We start from the raw sequence: 26,685 nt of genomic DNA, 5'->3' as shown, positions 1-26,685 counted from the left end.
CGTTCGGAGCAGCCTGAACACTGCTTACGCTCACATTCCGTCGCCTCCTAAACCCCATCCATTCTCCATATTTAAGAAATAAAATAACTTAACTGCTGCTTCTCTTTTATAGTCATCCTATATTATGCTACCCTTCACCCTCGACACTTAGGCTTGCTTGCTGCTTCTCTTTTATAGTCATCCTATATTATGCTACCCTTCACCCTCGACACTTAGGCTTGCTTGCTGCTTCTCTTTTATAGTCATCCTATATTATGCTACCCTTCACCCTCGACACTTAGGCTTGCTTGCTGCTTCTCTTTTATAGTCATCCTATATTATACTACCCTTCACCCTCGACACGTAGGCTTGCTTGCTGCTTCTCTTCCATAGTCATTCACCACTGGTCGTGCCCCCAGCATCCTCCACCCACGCTGCCCCTAGGCTTGCAAGATGGCTTGCTGGTACTCTTCCGCAGTCATCCTTCACTCCTAGTCCTGTGCCACATCATCCTCTGCTCCTAGGCTTGCTTGCTGCCTCTCTTCTATGGGCATCCGACCCTCCTTGTCTACCCTCCCGTCCCCACTTCTCCTAAACTTGCCTGCTACTTTTCTTCTGTAGCCATCCGTTACTCCTAGTCCTGCGACCACCCTCGACTCCCCCTGGGCTTGCCTTCAGGTTCTCTTCTATAGGCATCCTATATTATGATAACCCTTATCCTCTGCTCTTAGGCTTGCTTGCTGCTTCTCTTGCGTAGTCATCCTGTGAGAAAAAACAATTAGTATTATGGTAGAACGTGCCGGGGTGCTAATAGCAATATAACCTTTGCAACTTCGGCACTCAGATATCCTACTGCACAGTGTGAGATTCAAGCGGAGCCGTGAAGTTAAACACCCATGCATGCACCCATGGCTGCCGCACAGGTGTGCACACGTACACAGGCACTTGTGCACTCGCATGCCTGTGCGCAAGGTCAGTGCAATGACTTGTGCAATGTCAGATTAAGTTCTTTTTTGGCACTCCTCTCTCTTACAAGGGGGCCAGATTGCATATTTGCAGGGAAAAGTGGAGGTCCTTGATTCCCACACACACACACACACACACACGTGCATGTGCGCACACAAGCGCACGGTGCACACACACACACACACACACACACACAATGAAAACACCTTACCATTCCAGGTGATTTTCCACGAAGGCTGACATGGGGCTGATTTGTACAGTGTAGGTGTCATTGGCAGAATATTCAAACAGGCCATAGTAGGGATTGAAGAGCTCCTGCGACAGCAGGAAGAAGAACTCCCGGGAAGGTCCACTGTAGTCCAGGCTGGGAAGGAAGAAACAACAGAGAGCCTTAGTTCTGTGCATTCACTGGCACTGCCTGCACTTGCCATCATATTGCTTCTGGTCATACAGATGCCATCTGCTAACATGTCGTCTCAGAACCGCGATCTTTTCTTACAGTTTTGTGCACATGACCACTGTTATAAAATGGCACTGTGTACTTTAGTATTCATAATATTGTAATAATGATAACGATAATAATAATTAATGCACTGTATTACTATCAATACTAATAAAACAATACTTTGATTTGTAATAATATAGGCATTCATATAATTGTTAAATTAGTAATAATATGAATAATAATATAAGAATGATCATTATCATTATCCTTCTTGCTCTACTATCATAGTCATCATTATTACTATCCCACGTATTAGTGTGCAGTTGTTTCCCAGGAGACTAGGCAGCCAGCCCGGTGACAGGTCGCAGGTGGAAGTAGTTTTCTGTGCATACATGATTGGGGTGAACACAAGCATCATCTGCACAGAGTCTGTCATCTAGCCTACGCCTAATGTTTGACCCCCAACTGTTATCTTACACACGTTAGGTAAACTAACAATGCTTCTTGCATACATTCTTTCAGGCATACCATTGTTTAAGGACCATCTATTCGGTTTTACATTCCGAAAACACGTAAGAGCCCCGCGTGAAACGTTTTTAGATTTTTGCGTACACCCCTTTTCCAATAGAAGCTTATTTGGGGATACCCGTCTATAACACAAAAGATCGGTCTTGAAAAAGATATCTTGGATGGGCCATTTTGGCAGAACATTGATGTGTGTCGTCATGTGGGTTTGTGGGTGCTTATGTGGGTGGGGGACGTGTGCAGTCTGGTGGTTGTAGGTAGTGACTTTGCCATCTCCTTAGGGCCGGTACAAGGATATATGCTGCGTCAAGCAAAGGGCCCTTTTGGTGTCCGCCTCCTTTACAATGGAGCCACATCTAATCTTTCTAGGATCTAAATGTTGTCCCCACTCCCCCCCTCCACACCCCCCCACACCCCCCTCCCTGGTTCCCCCTCTACGAGTGTTTGGAATTTATAGAGCACGCTCCTAGCTGGGAAGTAACATAGCGCTGTACATGGGGGGAAGTAGCATAGTGCTCTACATGGGGGACGCAGCCACAGGGTTGCTGGAAGGATGTGGGGGTAGTAGAGGTAGCTGGAATGGGTAGGAGTTACCAAAATAGATGTCAGCTCAGAAGGGGAGAAGTAGGGTGCAGTGTAGGATCTTGAGGTCCTTGCCCTCTGCTCCTGCCAGCTTAGGCAGCCACCTAGACATGGCTGATGTTACCATAGGTCATGTTTCTCCTACGCATTTTTTTTCCCCCAATATCAAGAGTTTCTGGACATCTTTTCTTGGTCAACCTTTTTAAAAAAAAGGCCGACTCATGGGGCTCAACTCCATGAAAAGACAGGCAAACAAGAAAAAAAGCAACACAGTTGCATGTGCCCAGGAAGCAAAAGGGGCAGGAAGCACAAGGTACAACACGAAAGACTGCTGCTGTCAGATGACCTCAACCCACATCAACACTCAGGGGCACAGACAGGCTATCACTGTGGCAATAAGCTTCGAGACGGTGGGCCAATACCGCCCCAATACTCGCTACGCTCATGCCTGTAACTAGGGCACCGGGGGCATTACTGCGGGCAGTATTGGCCCGCCGTCGAGGGGCTTATTGCTATTAGTACCCCGGCCCGTTAGACCGGGGTTCTAATTGCATTGTTTTGCCATGTTTTGGAACAGAAAGAAAAAAAAAGTGAAATAAAATGTAGTCTGTTATCCCTTTCCATGGCGGCCATCGGGAGAAGACGCGCTGGAAACAGAAGTGTTCCCAGTGTGTTCGCTCCAGAGAAAAGAAGAAAAAAGAAGTTAAGTGGGGTTGGGAGGGGGGGGTGCAGGAAAAAAAAAACTACCTGAGTCCCCGGCAGGGGACGAAGGCAGCCTCCAGTCATGGGGAAGCTCGGAGCGGGGATTGCCCCGTTTCGAGCCTCCTCATTGGCTAAGGGGTTGCCACGCCCCCACCGGGAACAAATGCAGGCACGTACGTGCATCCAGGGGATTACACTGTGTTATGGCTCGGAAACGAGCCAATCACCTTAAGTATATCCCATGGACGCACGTTCGCCGGGTACTAATTTTTTTAAAATCTGCTCAAAACAAAGCTTTGCCTTTTAAGGACATAAATAAAACAATGCGTATGTAGAAAATACTATGGGGAAACAAAACTGTCTACATTTTTCTTTTCCCTTTTCTTTTTTGAATTATAAATATATATGTATTTGTTTCCATGTTTTTGCTAGCTAGATGAGATATGTGTCTATGTTATGTGACATGTAATGAGGGAGGGGTAAAGGATTGGGCCCCAAGGTACTGCAACATTTGACTCCCCGAGTATAACTCCCAGCAGCTCTAACCATTATAGTCTATTGTGAGGGATCACTGGAGTCGTATTTGAAAACATCTGGCAAGCCACAGGTTGCAGATAACTGCAAAGGTGTGCTGATGAACACATTAACATATGTCCGCCAATTGAGATCCTGAACACACTTGATCCAAACACACATTCACACAGAGCGCCATGCAGTGAATGTCCAGTTCTCATATGGATTGTTACAGCTCCCTACCCTTCCTCTCCAACAAATGTCACATAGAGCTTGTTCCTTTGGAGCTCCTTGCGGGAATAGGCCATCACCTGATTAAAGGTGCCCTCCAATAAATGGTCCCTACGAATCAGGAGCCTGCGACAGAGGGAGACATCGTATTGTTAGTGCAGACAATTTAGAAGGGAAATGCACAAGCATAATACATTCCAGACAGCAGTTATTTGGGCACAAACCTGCATGACATACACTCATTTATTTCAAATGATAAAGACAATGCAATAATGGTTTTCACAATACATTTAAGAGAAATGTGCTCTTGAAAGGCACCCAATGTTATGAAGGATACATTGAGAAGCATTACTTTTAATAGGTATGTATACTATTTTGGGCAGATTAGATTGTGTTTAAAAAATCCTTGTTTTCACCATTGCACAAAAGTGGATTTTTGAGCAGTTCGCAGCCAAGATTTACAACAGTTGTATCAATATCCAATTGGGCTATTCTTTGTTCTCTAAAATGTTTTAAAGCTTTTGTGGATTGAGTCTAAAGATGTTCTGTGTACATGACTTTGTGTGAAATTGTGTGTGAAGAGGATACTGATGCATGTTGGCAGTGTCAGCAGAGATGCCAAGAGTTCAATGGTCATGCATTACTGCTCTGAATTCCTTTTAATATCCCATATTACCCAGGAGTCTGCTGAAAATGAGGTGGCCCCAAGAAATGGCATGGCATGTTCTACTGGGTATCAAGGTTCAAGCAAACATGGTAAGTGGTGTTAAGTGGCCAGACTGGCCTGCATTGCTGCAGCCAGTCTGATTACATTTGCTTACTGTGGCACTGGCATGGAATCTTCTACTGGCCATCATGGTTAAAGCAAACATAATTGTTGTTATGTTGCTAGGCAGGCCTACATTCTTGCAGCCAGTCTGATTACGTTTTCTTCCCGTAAGCGAACATAATTGTTGTTATGTGGCTAGATGGGTCTACGTTGCTGCAACCAATCTGGTTACGCTTCCTTCCTGTGGCATGGCATTTTATTACTGGGAATCAAGGGAAAACTAAACATGATGAGTGTTATTATGTGGCTAGACCAGTATACGCTGGTGAAGCAAGTATTTATATATTTTCTAACTGCGGCATGGCATTTATTTACTGGCAAAACCAACAGAAGCATGCTCTTATATGGTAATTCTGGCATGTATTTGTGCAGCATACATGAACGTGTATGAGCACAGCAAAAACAAAGAGGTAATGGCTGGAAGGTTTAGAATGAATCTTAACCACTGGCATTGCTCTGGGTAACCCTCCAGACCATCGTTCTTTGCCTGCGAAGCCATTACAGAAGGGGAAAGACCATATGCAAATCAGGCTTGGTCCCACCCAAAAGGGGCAGTCCAGCCGAAACTGCTAGGTCACATCCCTTCTGTACAAGACCGCAAGCATCCCCAAACATGTTTCAGCCTTGTTGGGCCTCATCAGTGAGGAGTAGCTTGGGTCTCTAGGCCCAGCAGGCACAGGACCCACGTCTGGGCATACCCGTCCCACTCGGGGTGACAAAGCAAAAACAAAGAGGTGATGGCTGAAAGGTTTAGAATGAATCTTAACCTCTGGCATTGCTCTGGGCAACCCTCCAGACCATCATTCTTCGCCTGCCAAGTCATTATAGAAGGGGAAAGACCATATGCAAATCAGGCTTGGTCCCACCCAAACAAGGGCAGTCCAGCCCAAACTGCTAGGTCACATCAGTCCTTAATTGCAGGTTGTTTAGTACAACCTGCAATTAAGTGTGCAGTTAAGTGTGTTTGGTGCTTGGCCCTTTCCTATTCTCACTCTACACCTCCCTCCTTGCCCATGTAATCTCCTCTTTTGGCATTTCTCACCATTTCTATGCCGACGACACACAGCTCTTTTTTCCTTCTCTTCCTTCTCTCCTGACCTCCACCTTAAACTTTGTTTGTTTGTTTGTTTATTATTTATAGCGCGCACCAAACCCGAGGGTAACCGGGCGCGTTGTTCAAAGGATACTTTAAACTTTACAGGTTACGCATGCTTACAAGTGGTGGTTATACATCGTAGAAATTACATAATACAGGACAGTAGGGAGAATATACAATGTGCATAATATAAACATATAACATAATATGTACAGGAAATATGCAGTAGGAAGATAGAGAGTATATAATTATGTGCATAGTACGTCTGTAGGACAGTAGTTATGTTAGTGTAGGGCGGGACTATCGGTCATTTTCTTTGATCCAGTTGATACAGTTAGATCTGAAGAGAGCGTAGGATTGGGTGGATCTCAGGCCGGGCGGGAGGGAGTTCCAAAGTTGGGCAGCTTTGACCGGGAAGCTGTTTCCTCCGGCCGTACTTAGTTTAAATGGGGGTATCACTAACTGGTTGGAGTATGCTTCTCTGGTAGGTCTAGTGGAGATTTTTCTGTTGAATTTAGCAGCTAGGTATTTGGGTGCTAGATGGTTGATACTTTTGAAAGTTAGAGAAGCTGTCTTGAGTTTGATTTTGTCCGCTGTGGAGAGCCAGTTGGATTGTCTTCTAGCCTCTGAAATATGCTCCCTTCTTGGAATTCCTAAGGCAGCTCTAAGAGCATTGTTCTGTAGTGTTTGAATCTTTTGCAGCGTATGTTTATTGGCCCCTAAGTATAGTGCGTTGCAATAGTCCAATTTCGACAGCACTAATGCTCGAGCAAGGGTTAGGCAGTTGGCAGTGGATAGGTATGGTTTTGCGGCTCTAATCAGCTTGCAGGTATATGCGGTGCTGGATGCCATTGCGCTCACCTGTTTGGTTAGGGAGAGGTGGGAATCAAGGTAAAACCCTAATGTTTTTACCTCTTTTGCCACCTTGATAGTGTTGCCGTCTATGACGAAGGAGGAGTATTCTTCTTTTAATCTATTGATGTTTTGTTTGTTCCCCAGTATGATAAGTTCCGTTTTGTCATCATTCAGACATAGCCCGTGGGTGGCCATCCATGCCTGAATGATGAGATAGGTCTTGTTCACTAATGCCAAATCTTGTTCATAATCCCCTGAAAGTGGTATGAGAATCTGAGTGTCATCCGCATAGTTAGTGTAGGTAACACCCAGATCATCTAGATCATCGAACAAGGGCTTCGTGAAGATGTTGTACATAGTGGGGGAGACACAAGAACCTTGTGGGACTCCACATGTGATGGATACAGGGTCAGCAGCAGCAGAAGTAGAGAAGACTCTCATAGTTCTACCGGTTAGGAATGATTTGATCCATGCGATGGCATGTGTGGAGAAATGGGCAGCTGTTTCTAGGTGGGTGCAGAGCACATCATGATCCACTAGGTCGAAGGCTGCAGAGAGGTCCAGTAAGAGGAGTAGGGCCATCTTTCCAGAGTCTCTCAGCTCATCAACCTGAGTTTTAAGATCGATGAGCGCGGTTTCAGTTCCGTGCTGGGGTCTGAAGCCTGATTGTCTTGTGCCTAAAAGGTGGTGCAGCTCCAGATGTTTTTGGATCTGCAGGTAGGCTACCCTGTCTAGGATTTTTAACAGGAAGGGTACCGTTGTGATAGGCCTGTAGTTAGTCGGGATGGATGGGTCCAGTGTTTGTTTTTTTAGGAGGGGGAGGACCCAGGATTGCTTGAGGTTATCTGGTATAGTGCCTGAAGCAAAGGAGGCATTAATAAGCTTAGAAATGAATGGGGAGAGGTCTTTGGCCGCGTCCTTTATTAGTTGGGCTGGGCATAGGTCGCCTCGGCAATTGGATGGCTTGAGTGAAAGTATTATCTTTTCAGTTTCGAGTATAGTTACTTTCGAGAAGTTAAATTTATGGTCTAGTTTAGTGCTGATTGGTAGTTTGCCTCTTGGGTTAGTTGAGGGTGGAATATTCTGTTTCTTTGTCTCAATTTTTGATTGGAGTGTGGCAATTTTGTCATTTAGTGCTTTTTGGATGTTCGAGCACCATATTTTATTTTTGTCACAGTTATCTTGGATAGGAATAGGGTTTTCTAGTTCCTTTAGTATAAGGAATAGTTCTTTCGTTCCAGATTTGGCCTGCAGTATTCTGTTGTTGAAATTATCTCTTTTTGCTTTCTTTATTTCATTTTTGTAAATCTTGGAGGCATTGATGAGTGTAATTTTATTTGTCTCTGTTGGGGCTAGTCGCCAAGCAGATTCGCATTTACGTTTTTCAAGTCTTAGAGATTTGAGGTGAGGAGTAAACCAGGTGTTTAGGTGGGCTCTGGGCTTGCTCTTTCTCAGTTTCAGTGGGGCAATAGTATCTAGAGCTGTAGCCATGGAAGAGTTGAATTCATTTACTAGTGATGAGGTGTCCAATAAGTCAGGTAGAGAGTTTAATCTGGGGAGGATGAGTGGTAGCAGTTTTTCTGTAGTTATAAGTTTTTTGTTTCTGGTTGGCAAAGGGGGAGCCAGAGCATTTACAATAGGTAGGGCCAGGTTAACATTTAGGAGGAAAGTTATCAGTGCATGATCAGTCCAGATTTGTGAGGTGATATCGACAATCGTTGTATTGCAGTTATAGTCAGCAACCCAATCAAGTATACGGCCTTTTTCGTGTGTGGGTTGTAGGATTTTTTGGGAGAAGCCTAGTTCTGAGATGACATTAGTGATATTAGTTGCTTGCAGGTCTTTAGGGTCATTGTAGCCTAGGTTTAGGTCTCCCAGAAGGATAGCTTGGGATGAAGTTTTTAGGTTGTTTGAGAGGATTGTGGAAATGTCCTCCTCGAACGTGCCAATAGGGCCTGGTGGTCTATAGATAAGGTGAATAGTAATAGTTTGAGAGGGAGATGCGAGGAGTTTAGCAGTTAATGATTCGCAGGAGTTAGTTGTTGAACTTGATTCAGTTTTTAGGGTGAGATTATTTTTAGCAATAATAGCTAGGCCACCTCCTCGAGAGTTGACTCTGTCTTCTCTAAGTATGGTGTAATTATGGGGTAAGGCAAGCATTAGGGCAGGTCCTGCAGATTGGTGCAGCCAAGTTTCTGTTATGGCGAAGATGTCATAGTCTCCTATTTGAATGAGATCCGCAATTTCGGTAGCGTGTGCTATTAGTGACCTGGCATTAATAAGGGCGCACTTCAGTTGGATGTTCGGCTTTGCTGTGGCCTGGGTGGCATTACTTTTCTTTTTTGGTATGCTATTATTAGCGTTGGGCTGCTTATTTAGGCGGTTGTTGCGATGGAGGTCAATTTTTACAGGAGGAGTGTTTTGGATGTTAGCGTTACTTCTATTGCAAGAGGTATTGAGTCTAGCTAATGGTTCGTAAATTTTAGGTAGTCTTGAACGTAGTTTTGCGTTTCTATTTGCAATGTCACAGGGAAGGTATGTTAGTGATTGGTGGGTAATAAGTGAGTGTGAGAGTTGATGGCTGGGCTCTCCTGCCTTACTGCTATTAAAAACTGGATGGCTTCTCGCTTTCTTTCCCTTAACCCTGACAAAACTGAAGTAGTCTTATTCCCTTCCAGCTCCCTTCCCCCTCACTCTCCTCCCCCTTTCATTCCTTTTCCTCCCTCTAATCTTACTTTCTCCCCCCATGCTCGTAACCTAGGCTTTCACTTCGACTCTTCTCTCGCATTTTCCCATCTTATCTCACTCACCTCTCGTGCCTGTCGTTACCACCTCTACAATATTTGCAAAGTTTGCCCCTCCCTTACTTTCCATGCAACTAAACTTTTAATCTCCTCCCTTATCTTTTCTCACCTCTTCTACTGCTCCTCCTTACATTTTGGGCTTCCCACTTCACATCTTGCCCCCCTCAAATCTATCTATCACTCTTTTTTTTTTTTTTAATAAAAAATGTTTCAGTTTACAGTAAACTTTTCATTTTATCTTATGAAGCTTATTGCATTTTAGTAATTCATTTCAATCAGTTCTCGTTTTCGATTCTTTCCATAATCCCATTCCAAAAATGAAAAATTATGTAGAACATTCGTTTCTCAATCCCTGACAGTATCCACGTCCATCTTTGGTCAGAGCTCATTGTTTTTTGTGTAGACTCAAAGTAAGATCGAAATACACTTCTTTCTTTAACAAGGTCAGGGCATAACATCGTCAGGTGATACAGACTTTCATTTTCGTCTTGATTTTTGCATATCCGACAAAAGATTTCTTTGTTATCTTGCTGTTTAGTTCTTACAAGTCTTTCCCTAGTGGATAATATGTTCAACCGAAATTTCATAAAAAACATCCTTATTTCTTTATCAGGGAACATAAACAGGTACGGTGGCAATTCGTTGATAGCTCTGATTTCTGTTTTACTTGCCATGTTATCTTTGTATCGGCTTATGGATTCATTCGTATTTATCCAATCTTGATACATTAATCGTTTCTTGGCATGTTGGGGTCTCATTTGTAGCATTTCTTCTGTTATATCTTGGTTTCTTAGAGATATTAGTATTTGTTGTTTCCATTTTAACAGGGCCCTTGCATTTATCGGATCAGTATTTGGCAGGAAGATTTCTAGTGCTGGTACTGTTTGTTCCCATGTTATTTTTCAGAAAAGGTCGAATTTTTTCCAGCGTACCACAGATGCAAGCGATTGAATTGCAATTTCGGCTCGGATACGACTTATAGGGAAGGATGTGGGCAACCTCATTATTTTCCGCCAAAAGGTGGCTTCCAGAATTGGCCATATCTTTTCTAACAAATTAATTAATGTTTCACTTCCGTATGTCAGGATAGGAATGACCTTACTCCTATAGAATGTAATGATTGGTCGATAAGAACATTTGCCATATTTTTCATGGAATACATATCCTTGCCTCGCCAAAACCATTACTTTTTTTTAGATGTATCTCCCATTCTTTTTCGACCATTGTTTGACTGATCACAATACCCAAATACTTCACTCTGCCATCCGTACCCTCTGTCTCCTCTCCCCCCGTGACTCCATCTCTGCTTCCCTATCCTCCATTGGCTGGCTCCCCTTTCACTCCCAACTTAAGTTTCATTTTCTCTGCCTGGTCTTCAAATCTCTCCACGATCTTGCTCCCCCTTATCTCTCTTCTCTTCTCTCTTTCTACACTCCCCCACGTCCCCTCTAATCCACTGACCATTTCCTCCTCACTGTTCCTCCCTCACCTTGTGCCTCGTCCCGTTTCCGCTCCTTCCAACTCTTGGCCCCCCTCCACTGGAACTCTTTACCTCTCTCTATCTGCTCTACTCCTACTTTTTCGTCTTTCCGCACGTCCCTTAAATCTCTCCTTCTCCATTCCACGCCATGACACCCCTCCCTCCTCTCACTCCCCCTCTCCCACCCTTTTCCTTCTTCCCCCTTAGCCTCTCCCCCACTTTCCCCCACCCCATCCTCACCTCAACCCTTCCTTTCCCTACTCCTACCCTCCCTCCCTCTTCTTCCTAGCTCTACCCCTCTTCTCTCCTTCCCCCTCTGTCTAATTGCTCTACTTACTGCTTTTTGGTGACTGATTCAAGGTTGTAATTTGCTTCTGTTGTTACTGTTTTTGTTATGTTAAATGTACCCTGTTGTTGTAAATGTACAGCGCTTTGGTATAAAGCGCTATATAAGACTAATAAATACAAATACAAATACAAATACATGTTCCTGTAAAGACTGCAGGGGGTATAGTGGGGACAGAGGCACAGAACACCCCAGCCAAGGTTCTCAATTGGTAAACGTGGCAAGCAACCAAGGCTGAGACTCTCAGGAGGTGATGTAGGCTGGCTCTTAAGTATAGTGAATACCAAACCCCCACAAAGGAATGTCCACACACTATGTTATGTGATAACATAGTTATTTATAACATAGTTAGCTTATTTATACAAAATAAGGTTCAGATAAATACACACATCTGCATAACACACTTTGTACTCAGGCAACACTACTCTAATAATGTCAATAATATCTATACTCTATGTGGTACCAAACTATACTTAGATTCATTAAAAATGCACCAACTGCTGACACTTTTAGAAAAGCATGAGAATTACTAAGCAAGTTGTAACTTCATAGATCCACGTTGAAAGGCAGGTTAGTTTAGCTGGAGATGCCAGCAAGGCCTGGCTGATATGAAGATAAGCCACTTGGGGACCTTTGATGACTTTCGGTGGCGACGGGTGCAAAGACAGAAGTCGATGTCGGGTTGCAAGATTTTGAGGTTTACAGACTTTCTGTTCTTTGGTGCTGCAGCCGCAGTACAGACCTCTGGATGGCTTCTGGCAACCTGAACTCGACCACTGGACTGGACTGTGGACACACACCAAGTCTGGACCATTGGGACATCTTATTTGGATTTTGGTGGCGGGAAACACACCAGTAGACAATGCTCTCCACCCAACAACCCTGGACGTTCACCCAGCATGGGAAAGTGGCTGAATGTGGTGGCAGAAATGTCCCTTGAAGGATTCTTTAATAAAAATGGAACATTTGCAGCTCCAGGTATCAAGCAGAGCTATGCCACGGTACCTCGTCTTCTGGGCGATGAGCAGCAATCTGGCCTTCAGCGGTCATGAACACTCCTCCGGACCCTGGGTGACACAACTGGACTTCTTTGGATCAGGATGTCCAGGCACTCCTCTTCTGGACTTAAGAAGACGCCTTCTTCGGATGGCAGGCACACATGACTGTCTTCTAAGGTACTTTGGAAGAAAAGCAGCAGGTGGACGATGACCCCTCGTAGCTCAAGAAGAGGTTGCCTATCCAGGTCCTCTCTTGGATCAGTCCTTGGAAGCTCAGCAGTCTTCCGATTTCATGAAGAAATGCAGCTGCAGACTCCTTCCTATGACTGGACCCAGGATACAAGCTTCAGGTTTCAGCTTCAGAACAAATTGGTGAGTGAGGGGACCTAGTTATACACATTTGTTCCCCATTCACTCAAGCTGAGCCAGACTCAATCAGCCAATCACACACAAGTGCATTCATGTAGGCAGGCAACCAATCAGGCTCACAGACATTCATGCCATTCACCCAAATCCAGTGTCATGCACAGGTGAACTCTCCCGAGTCTCCTCCTCACCTTGGTCTTCAGTTGAGTTGTCGTAAGTCTCTGACCTCTTCTTCCGTCAAGGCTTCTTGGGTTCGCTGACCTTCTTTTCCTTCTTATAGTGGAGGTAGGGACGAGCTACCCCGGAGCCCACTTTGGCCTGATGAGAAATCCAAGCCAAGGGGAACTCCGAGGAGCAAGCCCCCTAAAACAGGGAAAAAGCCTCCTGGCACAAAAAACCCTGTATGGGATAGGGCACTGCAACTCCTGTTGAGCTGACGTTTCCGAAGGGAATGCTACTTCGGTGAAAGAGTTCTCCTGGGATTTCAGGAGGTGTTCTAATGAATACTGAATCCTTAGATATGCCCACGTGGCACACTGGTGACAAATACAGAAGAGTCTGCTCCTTCTCGGAGAGTGCTCCTTGCAGGGAAATAGTAACAGACCGTGAAGTGCACCACCCTCTTGGAAGAGTCAACAGGACTCGATTCGAAGAGCGGTGAGTATGCTGCAGAGGAAGGCTGGTCCAGCAAGGAACAAGGTAAACAGAAAGCCGCTATCAGGAAAGAAGACTGCCGGAACAGCGAAGGATGAAAAACCCCCGCGAGCGTTGGGGTGAAGTGCAGAGAGCATAATAAGGTAGCCGAGAAGCCGGAAAAAGAACACAGTACATCGCGAGAAGGCGGAACCGCAAACAGAGCAGAAAGCAACAGAAACTGAGAACTAGTACCGCCGAAAGCGGAAGAGGGGCAAGCCGAGAAGCAAGGACGGAAAACAGAGAAAGGGAGAACAAGGAAGGAACTGGCAAAGAACCAGGAATGACTGCTGACAGAAGCGAAGGTAGAACTCAGAGAGGAAACTGCTAGAGGGCTAACAGCAGCGGGATCAAAGTGACAGATACAACGCACCGTACTTTTGACGCTGCCCATAGATATGACTGTGGCGGCCATCTTGACTGAAGACTAGACCACTAACTGCAGATGCATGAATCTACGTAATGGCCCCATGATGGAACTTCCAATGCTGCCAGCGTTTCCATGGGCGTCGCATGACAACCAGACACCCATAAAACAGAATGTGTATTGAAGTAAGCAAGCAGCCATTCAGAGCACTGCTCTGCATTCACCCCATTTTCAGTCAGGGCTGGCCCAAGCATTGTGTCACACAACCAAAACCAGACTCCCACAACACAGAATGCATATTGCCTCCTCACTCCATTCATACAGGTCCCACCCCAAGGGTGTACTCACAACACACAGTCCCTGGGAAGGCTCCAAACAGTCTGGCAGGAGGCAGTGTGGAAATGCCAGACTTATTTTTCCCAAATGTATTTTCCTCTGTGTCCCCTGCAATGTGTGTGGGGGGTTGTGGACCCAATCCAGGATCTCTCGAAAGAAGCAGTTCTACCTGTTGCTCAACTGCAGCCTGGAACCCCTTTCAAATCTTCCTTCCACTCACACCACCCTATAATTTCTATCTCCCCTTTGTCTTGGCATGAAGCCTCTCTGAACCATGCAAAGCAAGTTCTGCTTGTGCCCATCATCGTTGGGTGGCTATGGAATGCCACTTCTCCCACACCCGTTAATTATCCTGCCCTCTGCCAAGCCACCAAGCTAGCCCCTGACCTCTTGCATCCTTTCTGGGAACCTTCTCTATTCCCCAGTCCAACAAGTAACCTGCCCTTTGCGCCCAACTGCCCTGACCTGGGAATCACACAAAATCCTGGCAACAGCCAAACAAACACTTGCCTGGGAGCGGGTGGAGCAACAAAGCGTGTCCTGGTAACAGCCAAACAAACACTTGTCTGGGTGAGAGGCCGACCCTGGAGTGGGCAGGAAAATAGCCTCATATAAGCCTGTGCAGAAAGGGCTTTCTCTCTCTTTCTTGGTTGCTGGCGGTGGTGTGCTGATGAGGGGCAGCAGAGCTCAGGCGGCCCCTTCAAAAGGTATCCTTGTATTCCCTCTACATCCTGCCTCTCATTCCTCCCCAACCTGCTCTATATTTCCACCAGTAGGGCTCCTGGGGTGTCTGCCCCCTGTCTCTCCCTGTGTCTCTGTGCCTGTCTCCCCTATCCCTGTGTCTGTCTCCCTGTGCCCCTGTGTCACCCTTTGCCTGTGTCTCTGTGCATGTCCTCCTTTCCCTGTGTCTCTGTGACTGTCTCCCTGTGCCCCGTCTCTCCCTGTGTCTCTGTGTCTGTCTCCCTGTCCCCCTGTCTCTCTCTCTCCCCATGTAGCTCTCTCTGTGCCTCTCTGTGCCTGCCCCTCTCTCTCTTTTCCCCCACACCATCTCTACCAGCCCCCTACTCCAGCTCCCTCTACAACTGTTCCCTTTCTCCCTTGGTGTCCCTCCCTGCATCCAAGGGTACCCCCCCAGGCCCGCGTTTCTATGCCAGTGGGTCTGCCTAGCTAGCCCAATGTGTCTACTTTATCTGGCTGGCAATGGATTTACCCCTCTGCCTGTAATACATCTGTTCCTGGTATCTACAAAGTCTTTGGTGCCTTTATTGTGTTTCCACTTTTCAGTGCAGCCTGCCTGTTATTTCCAGAGTGGAGACCCAGTCTGTCATCCTACACTAAGCACCCCCACCGGGTCTGTTGACTCCCTGGTCCAAAACTGTGGTCCTGTCTGGGTCTCCCTCATGGCCTCCCCCATGTTGAACTCCCTCCCACTTCCACAGCAGCCCCAGAGCCATATATGTCATTCCACCCAATAGCTATTCAGGGGAAGGGACAGGGTCTGGGCTTCTCAGGATTTTGGGAAACAAGGGGTAAGGGCAATGGAAACCAAGAGGCTGCAGTGGACATCTTGCCTTTGTTCAGGAATCCATTGATTCCTATGGCAGGGCCTGGGTGTCCCAAAAATTGAGGACATTCAGTGCCACTGTCAAATCAGCATGTATCTGCCACCGGCCTATACCCTGCTCTGTGGGCAACACAGCAACACACATGTGCCCAAAAACACACACAAGGGGTACAAGGGTGTACTCCAACCCATAGCTGTCATAAGGGTATCCCATGGGTGCTGTTCGCCGAAAGGAAAAATGAAGAGCTGCACTCCAACAGGTCCATGCTGTACCTCAGTGGCAGAAAACCTACAGAAACCCTACACAGAGAAGTGTTAGGACAAGGACTTGGGGGGGCTTTGTCCCTCCAAAGGGCATTTCCAGCATTACATTGCCACAGCAACTTTGTTGAACGGTTTAGGGCACCAGGGAAGCTTGTGAAGAAGGCAAGCCCAGGGCATGCCACTGATGCAGGGCCTCCATGGCTTGCAGTACAGGTCTGAGTATGACAGATGTCATCTAAGAAGCTAGAGTCATCGATGCAGCGGCAACACACATAGAAATGACACATGCTAGCTCTGAACTAGCGCCGGGGCCTGTTCAGGCTGCACATTAATACAATCCCAAGCAGGGTGCTTAGGGTTGAGGCCAGCAGGATCACATGCCTCTACTTCACAACTGGACTGCAACTCTCCACAAGCAGGAACTGGCAGGGTGGGAGCCTCACTTGTGGGGCATTTCAACCTGAGGGCAGGAAAGCCTCAACAAACAATTCGTCCTGCAGAGTTGGACGTTGTCACCCTGAAAGATGCTCTTGGCTGCATGTTTGCTAGTCTCTGGCTCAGCCCAGCCGGAATGCATTGCTACTGCTGTCAGCACGTGGGCTGTGCGAGCACTTTACACGCATGCCCACCCCATCATCAATGACGACATCCAATAACTAATGTATTAATACACATAATCTAACTGCTGCTGTTCATCTTCCTGCCATGAGGCACTCATTCAGCATGCAGTGTGAACAATCCACGCTCCAATCAGAAGCCCAGAGGCAATGGACTAATCAGGAAGCAACTCCTACATGAAGTGGACGGTCAAAACCACTTTATGCTTCTCTGGGCCGCCGATTGACAGCAGGCTCCATGTAAATGACTATGCATGGTAGGTCTGAACGTGAGCTAAAGCACTATGGATATACAAACATGTCTGTGCATTGTTCATGAACTATATCAAATGTACCCAATATTTTGAATGGTGGGCACCAGCCATTGCGCTAGCATTGGCATTCAGTAAAAAGCTCTGTTCTTTCCACGAAGCAAAGCTGTTGCCCTGAAGAACAGTGTAGTTACATTATTGTTACTATGAAACATACAGTTGTACTTGAAAGAGGCATTTGCAAGCAGTGGCAGGAGAAGGTTGTGCAGCATCGCACTTACTTATGCAATTTGGAAGGAATTTTAGACTCTTCTGAGGAGCTTCTGTTGCAATTTCAGAAAATATGTAACCAGCGGTAAATTGCTCTCGTAGACTCGGTGCTTAGTTCGTAAGAAAACAAAGTGCCAGCACCCAGATATTTTCTAGCACGCTTGTGATACTGCTGGCGGGCAGTTCCCCACCATTGCTGCCACCGCCCACAGCTGCTCCCCACAGTGTCGATGCATTTGCGGTTAAACTACAGCTTGCACCTGCTCATTGGGGTTGATGGATGCTCTGGCTATCATTACTTCATAATCAATATGAGTCTGAGACAATAACTGCCGGCGCTCAGAAATAAGTGTCAGGGCTGAGCCCTAGCAAACACCCCCACAAATTAAGCACTGTCAGGGGCTGCCTGCACAATAACCTAAATGCTGAACAGAACAGCCTTCTATATGCCCCCTTAGATTGCTGTTTGGACCCTTAACCCTTCATGACACCAATAACACACAGGTTTGTCCCAACGATGTATCAAAATACGTGACCTGTTCCTATTTTGTTCTACAGACCCTACTGCACCTCTTGGTACTAATATTGAGTTTTTTTGCATATACATATTTATAATTATTCAATAATTTTGATACTTTATGTTTGATATCAGGCCTTGTACTTACACCACAATGCCACAGGGAATGGAAAACTGGAGTATCTTCCAAAGTGTCACTGATTTGTGAACATGACGCAGCACAGACATTACACCGCAGAAACATTATGCTTACAAAGTGCTTGGATCTTCAGCCATGCTTGCACCATATGTACACGTGTAGTTTCGCACTTTTGGCGCTCACTTAATGCTTTCAAAATGCTGCCTGCTTTGGGACAAGGCTCCCCAAATTAAGGGGAGTGGAAGTATTGGGGCAGCAAAGGCTAGTTAGCAAGTCAGAATTCCAGGCTAATAACATTCCATGCATTGGCAAAGCAAATAGGTTTTACGGTATTTATTTTTGCAAAATATCTAGTTGTATTCATCCATATTTATGTTTTTGTCATTTTATCTGTAGTTATTCCACCTTTAGATTTGCTCTGTAAAAAACATCAGTTGCAACTAGTGCTTTTCCGCATTTATTCAAATTAAAAATGTAGCGCATCAATGCTTGTAATGGGAAGCTCATGGAGCTGGGTCCTTGCACATCAAGCCAAGATCCATTTCCACCTAAAAACAAAATGCTCTTTCTACTCACATGATCAATATCTATGTAGCCCCCAAAAGGGGAATTCAATACTTTTGTAGCCTCACCATTGCGCCACTTTGCACAGTCATTGGCCTGCAAGGTATAGTTGGCATTCTGAAGAGCTGTGAATTTCTGCCTTTTTCCGTGTTTTACAAATCAGTACGGACTGGAAACAAAGTGATTTCCATCTACATTCATGTGCAAAATTCAGAAAAAAAGGAAAAATGGGGGACTTAAATGCAATCCTCTGCTTAAAAATGAGTGACACCAGATCTCCTGAGAGTAACATAGTTCAGACCCAGCATAAGCGTGAATTGTATATGTGAATTTAGACAGGCCAGATAAGCAAACAAGTATTGGCAAAGCCAATAGTTACGGCTGATATATAGGCATTGCATAGGCAGCAGTAAGAGATCACCCGGTAGTACCATCATTTGCCATTGCTTTGTGGAGGTTAACAGGGAGTCGTGATCTGAGGGACTTGAAACATGAATTGTAATCCCATCTCCCAGTTTAACCAAGTTGCGTTATCCTTGGCAAATCAATCTTTCCATCTTTGCCTCTGTTTGCTTTTGTGTTGTTAGGGTTGGTACTCTGCACTGAATAATGAAAAATAACAAGTCAGTACTATTTCACTGGTTTGAGAAATTACTGATCTATTTTTGTTGTTCTTAAGGTTTTGTAAAGTAGACATGCCGTCTGTGGTTTAAGCATGTTTGATGCAACGTGCTATTTGATGTACATTTAAAAAATAACACAATGGGCCTCATTACACGGTAGGCGGTGAGCCATGGCGCTATTAGCGCCATGGCTCATGCCGGTAAAATACCGGCACCGCCTTGGCGGAAAGGGGATTTACCGCCCCATTGCAAGGTTGGAGGGGCGGTAAATCCCCTTTCCGCCATTGCCCTTCCCCATTCCCATTTCTGCCCCAGAGGGCTCTATGGAAATGGGGAAGGCGCTAATTACGCCATCGCAATTCTGCGGTGCCGTAATTAGCTCCGAGGTCCCTTAGCGGGTTGGATTTTAACGCCTGCAAGAAGCAGGTGTTAAATCCTCCAACGCGCAAAGGGACCTCGTAGTACGGCGGTAAGGGTTAACGGTCACCGTTGCCATTAACGGTGACCGTTAACCCTTACCGCCGTCCGTGTAATGAGGCCCAATGTGCACATGCCATGACATGTTTTTGTAAAAGTATATGTGCAATGCAAGCCCGCCTGCTTCCTATTCAGGCACTAACTCATGTAACTGCAAGTGATACAGCGACAATATTTAGTTTCCTGTAACCAGTATGATTGCATGCACTGAAAATTGGACTAGAACACTAGCATCTTAAAATAGCGACTTCCTATTAAATTTTTTTTTTTTTACAAATAAAACATAATTATGGAGAAAAAAAAGCTCAAAAGTGAGGGCTGTGATCGAGAAAAGAGGTTATTATTAAAGGTGTGAAGTGGGAGAATGGGAGAAAAAGCTCCCCCCAAACTCCTTGCGACCGTGGCCTAGAGGATTGCGGCCCAGACATCCACCACGAGATGAGTTCGTCTATCTACCAGATGACAAAATACCCTGGTTCAAGAACATAAGGATATGCCCACCAGCCTGTCCTACTCAAGCCGACACCTGCGGCATGGATGAACTCGACTAAGACTTTAACAATGAGCACCCACATCGTTAGAGATGCCATAACGACCTAGCCAACTGCCAAGAACACACGTGCCACCATGCACACTGGTCACTCACGCACCAGCCTACACGAAGAATATATTCAGTGCTATGATGTAGGTGACGGATACACCCACTGACGCGCATCTTTATTATTTTTACCATAGGCCCCTTTATAGTAATGCAAAAACGCAAGACGCCTAGAGCACTCGCGTATACGCTTGCTGACGCTTCTCCCACCCCTCGCATTGTGATGAGAATATAAAGAAGATGTAATATTGCTTATGAGGCCATGTCAAACCGCAACACAGGTGCCGTGCATTACACATCCCCACCCATGAATCAGGCCCAAGTAGGCCGCAACCAAGAACCGCCATGAACACTGCATGAACGAGAGTACAAGTGCTGATCACGCAGAACAAGCCCAGCGAGAGGTCATAGCCAAGGGCACGATGTTGCAACTTGTATGCTACCAGCCGGCGCCAAGGTCACACCTGTAAGCAAAGCCAAGCACACAGAAGCAAAATACAACTTTAAATGTGCAGAATTCCGCCCCAGCTACAGTCTCTCCACACGTGACCAAGCCGACCTGACAAGGTGCCAGACCCACGAGGAAGAAGTCGCCTGGGTCCCACGTCTCGGACACAGGTTGCAACAGTGAAATGACAAGATGGACACCTACGGCGATGGGAATGGCCTGCTCTCAGGCCTATGAGCAAACCCGCACATTGTCTGCACAAACACATAGTTACACATTGTTGCTAGTGACAGGTACACCGCGAGCTGGGAACGACGATGTCCCAGACTGGGGGGCTCGCGGGAGGACCAATCAGAACATGAGGGTACTCATCACTGATGCCACTAACATTAGCCAATCATTAGGGGTCTTCGTGTAACAATTTTCAAGTATCTAATAGAAGGGACAACCCAAGTATACCACCTGACTCATCCTTAACCACTAATATTGCTCTCTATATGTATACTATACTAACCCTACCACTCGAGGAACCAATCCGAAGTGGCAATAGGTTTTTTCGCTAACTTTCCCAGGTGACGCAAGTAGCGCGTCATACTGCGGTAAAAAGGGCCTGCGAGCCCCACGAATTTTGAGAGTCTGGACGGACGCGTACGATCCTAGACCCATCCCTGCTGTTGTTTTAATAAACAGTAGAACCGCCTTGCTCCTTGTGTGTGTCTCATACTCATTTTTGGGAAGCACGGGAGGAGTTGGGGCCTCCTAGCCCGGAGGTCCGCGGACGGCTCAGACGACCCCGGGAGAGCCACCCCGACAAGTTGGAGGCACTGCTGAGATCTGCTGAGATCTCTCTCTCTTTAATATCTACCTTTTCATTTTATTTTTATTTTTTTTATTTTTCCGAGGCCTCTCGTTGCGAGGAGGCCCAGCGGCGCGGCCCCCTCTGCCGCTGCCCCCTTTTTGAGGACTACAGGACCATCGCGGAACTGCGAGAAGACCGGACAGCGCAATCCGGATATTGGCCCTCAGGAGCCGGTTGAGAAGTATCCCTCCCGCGGTTGGCGAGTGTCCAGACGTGGTCTAGACGAGGGGAGGTGGCGAGCCGCGTGGAGGGGTGCACGCAGTCGAGCGGCCCCGCATCAAGAGAACTTGGTGAGTATGTCACACCCAACAAGCAATGTGAGATTGTGAGGGAGGGGGGAGGAGTTGTAATAAGGGCGGTGGGAGGTGTTACTAAGGTGTGCTGCGAAGATTTGATCAATTAGTGTTGACGGTGAGGTGAGTGGTAGCGGGACAGGCGCAAGAGCCGTACGCTACAACGTTACGGAAGAAGGGTGGGTGGAGCAAGAAAGCACCACGTGCGGTTGCTCGTAGACACTGATTGGCCTAGGTCGTGGCCACCTGTGAAGGGGGTGTGTGTGTGTGGCTTTCCTACGAATTGGCGGTTTTTGATCAATGAGTAGATGAGGATCCCTATTGATCGAGCAGTGAAGCTCGATAGATAGATGACGTTTTCCTGTAGGCGGTAGCTAAATTGTTGCCAAGTACGGAAGATAATTGGCTGGTTAAGCCCTCCCGGCGAGTGGCGTGTCACACGCGAAGCGACGCAGCGTGCGCAGTCCGATTATACAAGTGTATTGTTGGTTACCTTGTTCCAGGCGTAACAAGAGGACAGCTGTGGGGATAACGGGGACAAACAGTTAAAACTTATTGCGCGCTCTCTTGAAGTGTATAGGATCTTACCGTTAGTTGTTGGAAGAGGTCGGTGACGTCACCTGTAGGGCTTTCATAGGACACCTTGACCACACAGCATTGTTGAAGGGTGGTGGGGAAGTGAATAGAGGGCAGGGGGGTGCGCACGGAGATCGCCGGCCACCCCAAATATGGGACAGGTGGAGAGGGGGAAGTGACCGCACACGGAGAACGCCGGCCACGCTGAGTGAGGTGGAAGGAGGAGGGGAGGAGACAAAGTGGGACGGCTGTATACGCACGTCACACAGGACACGCAGCCACAGGGGGCCGTAACGGTATTAAGGAAGAAAACAAACACAGGAAAAGACAGTATATTTGCAATTGTTATATTTGTCTGTTTTCTTTTAGCGGACGGTCGCAAGTCCCCAAACTACGGGGCCAGGTAACGACAACTATACTGAAGGGAGCTAAAAACAGAGTTTAACCATGTCATACGGGTTAGAATCGGGAGGGTGGGGAAATACCCTTACTACCCCACTCCAGCATATTTGTAAAACACTATCGCCCCATAGGGAAAAACTGATCAAATACAGCATAGAATGGACACAAGGGACAGACAACAAAATGACGACACCCTGGCCGCCTAACGGCAGTTTCGACCCGTTCGTCCAACACTCACTACTGACACACATACATAACACGTACAAAGGGAAGAAGTTGGCGCATCACGTGGAGGTGTTTAACTTATGGAGGATGTTCCAGGGGTCCCGACCAGGGCCAACCGGGATGTTCACTGTGGAGGAAATGAAGGAGGGGAAGAAGATTAAGGAGGAAGAGGGAAACGGGGAACAGGAGGTTGGTAGCACACAGTGCGCGGGAAGAGACAGAAAGGGGGACGAAAAGCTTGGCATCGTAAGTGAAGTAGAAGTAAAGAAGGAAGGGACCGACGACATGCCCCTAGCGAAAGTAGTGAAGAAGGAAGAAGGGGGGTTATATCCTGTGACGGAACTACGAGAAGCAGCAAGGCAACAACTAACGGCAGCTGAGGGATATTCGAACCCCGCGTACAGCCCACCACCATATACAGACACAGGGGGGGAGGAGGTGACAAGCACGGTTGGCCCAACTTGTACGAAGGTGCATGCAAGGGAAGGGAAGAACAGCGAAGAACCCATCCCAAATATAGGACACAACGAGTGGGTAGCAGCGCAGGTGCTGTTAAAATTGCGAGGGACAGTAACGGGAGAAGAAAAGGAGGTGGTACAGAGAATGAACAAGGACGACGAGGGTAGCACTGAAATAAGAGAGGAGGAAGGTAAAACGAGAGAAGGGGAGCTGTCACGAGAAGAGGAGGAGATGTTGGAGGAACGACTGGCAGAATTAAGGAATGAGCAAAATGCACTGATCAAACAGCTCGAGAAAGAGGCACGAGGGAGAAGGAGGGAAAGGAAGGAAAGTAGGGATGAGTTAGAGAAAATGAGGGAGCGAACTGAAGAACGGAAGAGGGAAGCTGAGAGAATGAAGGCAATAGCAGAAAGGATATCCCGAGCAGCACAGCGTGACAGGAAAAGAGAGGAAGAAGAGAAAGAAAAGGAAATGGAACTATGGAAGAAGAAAATTCTCTCCGAGAGCACCAGGAAATACGAAGAAGGTAAAGTAATAGAAAGCATATTAGAAAAAGAGAGAGATAAATGGGAAAGGAGGAGAGAGGAAGAAAGGATATTAGAGAAGGTAAGCAATGAGGTGATGGAGGAATTGAAAAAGAAAAGAGAGGAAATAGGTGGTGAAATAGTGGAGAAGAGGGAAGAGGAAAGAAGAGAGAGGAAAGGGGGGGGTGGGGTAAGAACATATGTACGTTGGGATGCAGAAGTAGCCACAACATCAGCGCAAAGTGGAGCAATTGGTAAAGGAGAACAGGAAGGAATGGATTTAATAGACTTAAAAACGGTGATGATTAGGGGGAAAAAGACAGATTAGGGGTTGTCGCTCCTGGATGAATTCTGCAGCGAAGAAGAAGAGGGAATGGAGGGAGAAGGAAGAAGCGGCAGTAGGGAAAGCTTAGACAAATTGTACATCACACGCACCAACCGGGAATCACCATGGGCATGCGGAAAGAAGGAAGAAGTGGAGGGAAGTGAGGAGAAAGAACGAGAATTGGCGGGAGGGAAAACACGTACAGTCACACCCGCATCATTCTGCCCAACACGCCCGCCCACACCCGCTCCTTAACACACCCCCTACGCCGGCAGGCTTAGAGATCTCCCGGGACGTAGGCAGGAAGAACGGACACACACACCTGCATTAAAGAAAGAAAGTAATAAGAGAAGGGGGAGAAATGAACGGGTTACCGCTACAACAAGCAGATGTAAGATGATCTAGTTGACACAGAAGAAGAGGAGGGGTATACGGACTCCACACCGCGACAACTGGCGGGACAGATGGGGCACAATCTAATGCCGCTATTGGAGAGGGGGGGTTAGACCACAATACGTCCCTTGGAAGCATGCCGATAAGGTAAATATAAAGTGCAGGCTCCCATCACTAAGTGGAGGAGTGGGAAAATGGATATACGAGATGGAAAAGCATACTGCAGGACAGAAACTAGCAGTAGGAGACGTGAAGGCCCTATTAGTATCAATATTAGGGGATGCAGCAGATGACATCTGGAAGAGGGCGGGATTCCCCAGGGTTACAATAGCGAACACATCACATGACGGGGCGCCATTTGCGAATTGCAGGCATGCATTATGGCAAGCTCTGAGGATACAATACCCAGACACCTCAGATATAGGAGCAATTACCACACGCAAGATGCGTGAGAACGAAGATCCTGTTGATTATATCCAGGAGATTCAGGAGAAGTGGCACATGGAAACTAGAGAGCAATGGGACAAGACACCGGCCATCTTTTACCACATACTAATGCAAGGGCTTCCGGAGACAGTACAAAACAATTGAAGAAGATAGTGGGGATGGAAGCCAAGGCCTGGTCGGAAATACAATTAACAATAGCACACCATTGTAGGATGTGGCAAGAAAAGATGAAACAAAAGGAAGAAGATAGAAAAGCGGAAGAGGCTAAATTAGTGCAGAAAAAACTGACTAAGTACACCATGGAAGGAGCACTAATAACTACACCAACAACACTGACACCAAACCCCACGCAAGTAGTGGATGCACAGGATCCCTCACAACTACAAATAGCACCACTACCACAATCACCACGACTTATAACACAACAGATGCCACCACCCCACCATACACGGCTAACATAGGAGGAGGGTATATGGTACCGGGAAATGCATATTATAACAACATCAGGGGAAGGGGAGGAATGATGAGGGGGAGGGGATATGGCCAACCTGCACAACGGCAAGGGGGAGGATTTCGGAGTTTCTACCCCAATGGGCAACCAGGGTACCAAGATAATGCAGGAAGTTTCCCATGGCAGACCAGGGAACCACCTGTATGTTGGGTTTGTGGGATGTTAGGACACATGTCGCGTACGTGTAGAATGAGACTCTCCCCACCAGCATGGGGGGAACAAGGACAACAAGGGTCTATGAGGGAGCAGCAGGGTTACCAACAACCACAGGGAATACAACAGAGCAGCACACAGCAGCAATTAGCAACACAACAACAGTTGCAGACATACTCACTACCGCAACAACAGGTGGCAATAACACAACAACACCAAGTACAGCCAGTGCAACAGCTCATTCAAATACAGGACCATAAGTTAACCCCCACCGATACACAGCTACAACAAACACAGTTGGGAAGAGTGACTATCCTGGGACACAACCCTTACACAGGAAGCGGTCAGTAATTATACCCACAATAGGACAGCCCACAGACGTCCTTGGTGTGTCCCATCCTGTCGATAACACCTAATAGTGCGGAGGAACCACGCATTGAGGTAACGATAGGTGACAAAACATTATCATTCCTTGTTGACACTGGGGCAACCAGGTCTTGCATAAGGGAGGGTAGATTTAAAATGTCAGGTATGGCCATGAACACCCAAGGATTTTCTGGGGCTAGGGGGTTGGTTCCCTTTACTGATAACATCTCCTTATCTATAGGAGATTATGACATGTCTGTCCCACTCCTGTACTCAAGGGAGTCGCCAGTGAACATACTTGGGAGGGACATAATGAGCAGGTTAAATATGACAATCTCCTTCACGGAGAATGGCATAATTTGTTCCACACCAGGAATAAACATGCTTACTGCACGACAAATACTGCAAGCGTACTGTGGCCAGACAGTAGCTCGAGTTGAGCCGATGGATGGCGAACTGTTCCAGTACGGAACAGACATGGCATTTGCGTGGATGCCAGGAATAGAAGGAAAGATCTGGAGGAGGCCAGCAGCATATTTGTTCAGGCCTGAGACACCAGCCAGTGAACCAGAAGGGAAGGTGATTTCGGTGAGCATCGAGAGTATTATAGCAACTGCTGATTACATCGCAGTACATGCCCAAGACAGGGAAGGGAGAGCATGGAGGGCAGTGATAGCCCTGGCTGAGGGATGCAGGCTCACCCAGGT

At 46.8% G+C, this 26,685-nt stretch overlaps 1 protein-coding gene across 5 annotated transcripts in view; it reads right to left on the bottom strand.

The window, feature by feature from the left end:
* The window catches only part of HECW1 (HECT, C2 and WW domain containing E3 ubiquitin protein ligase 1), a 1,624,660-nt gene that overhangs the window by 100,135 nt on the left and 1,497,840 nt on the right, over positions 1-26,685 (bottom strand). For all 5 annotated transcript variants that reach the window (XR_011274209.1, XM_069613305.1, XM_069613307.1 and 2 more), the window contains 2 exons: positions 3,956-4,069; positions 1,157-1,309 (listed from right to left, as the gene is read on the bottom strand). Coding sequence is in view for 4 of the 5 variants with exons in the window: in XM_069613305.1 (XP_069469406.1) it covers positions 1,157-1,309; positions 3,956-4,069 (267 nt within the window). In the remaining variant the exon portion in view is untranslated. The remainder of the gene's footprint in view (positions 1-1,156; positions 1,310-3,955; positions 4,070-26,685) is intronic.

This window comes from Ambystoma mexicanum, chromosome 5p (genome assembly GCF_040938575.1).
Source record: "Ambystoma mexicanum isolate Mex_15411 chromosome 5p, UKY_AmexF1_1, whole genome shotgun sequence".
NCBI classification, from domain to species: domain Eukaryota; kingdom Metazoa; phylum Chordata; class Amphibia; order Caudata; family Ambystomatidae; genus Ambystoma; species Ambystoma mexicanum.
The sequence above is the reverse complement of the archived record's forward strand: the minus strand, read 5'-3'. Positions and strand labels throughout refer to the sequence as shown.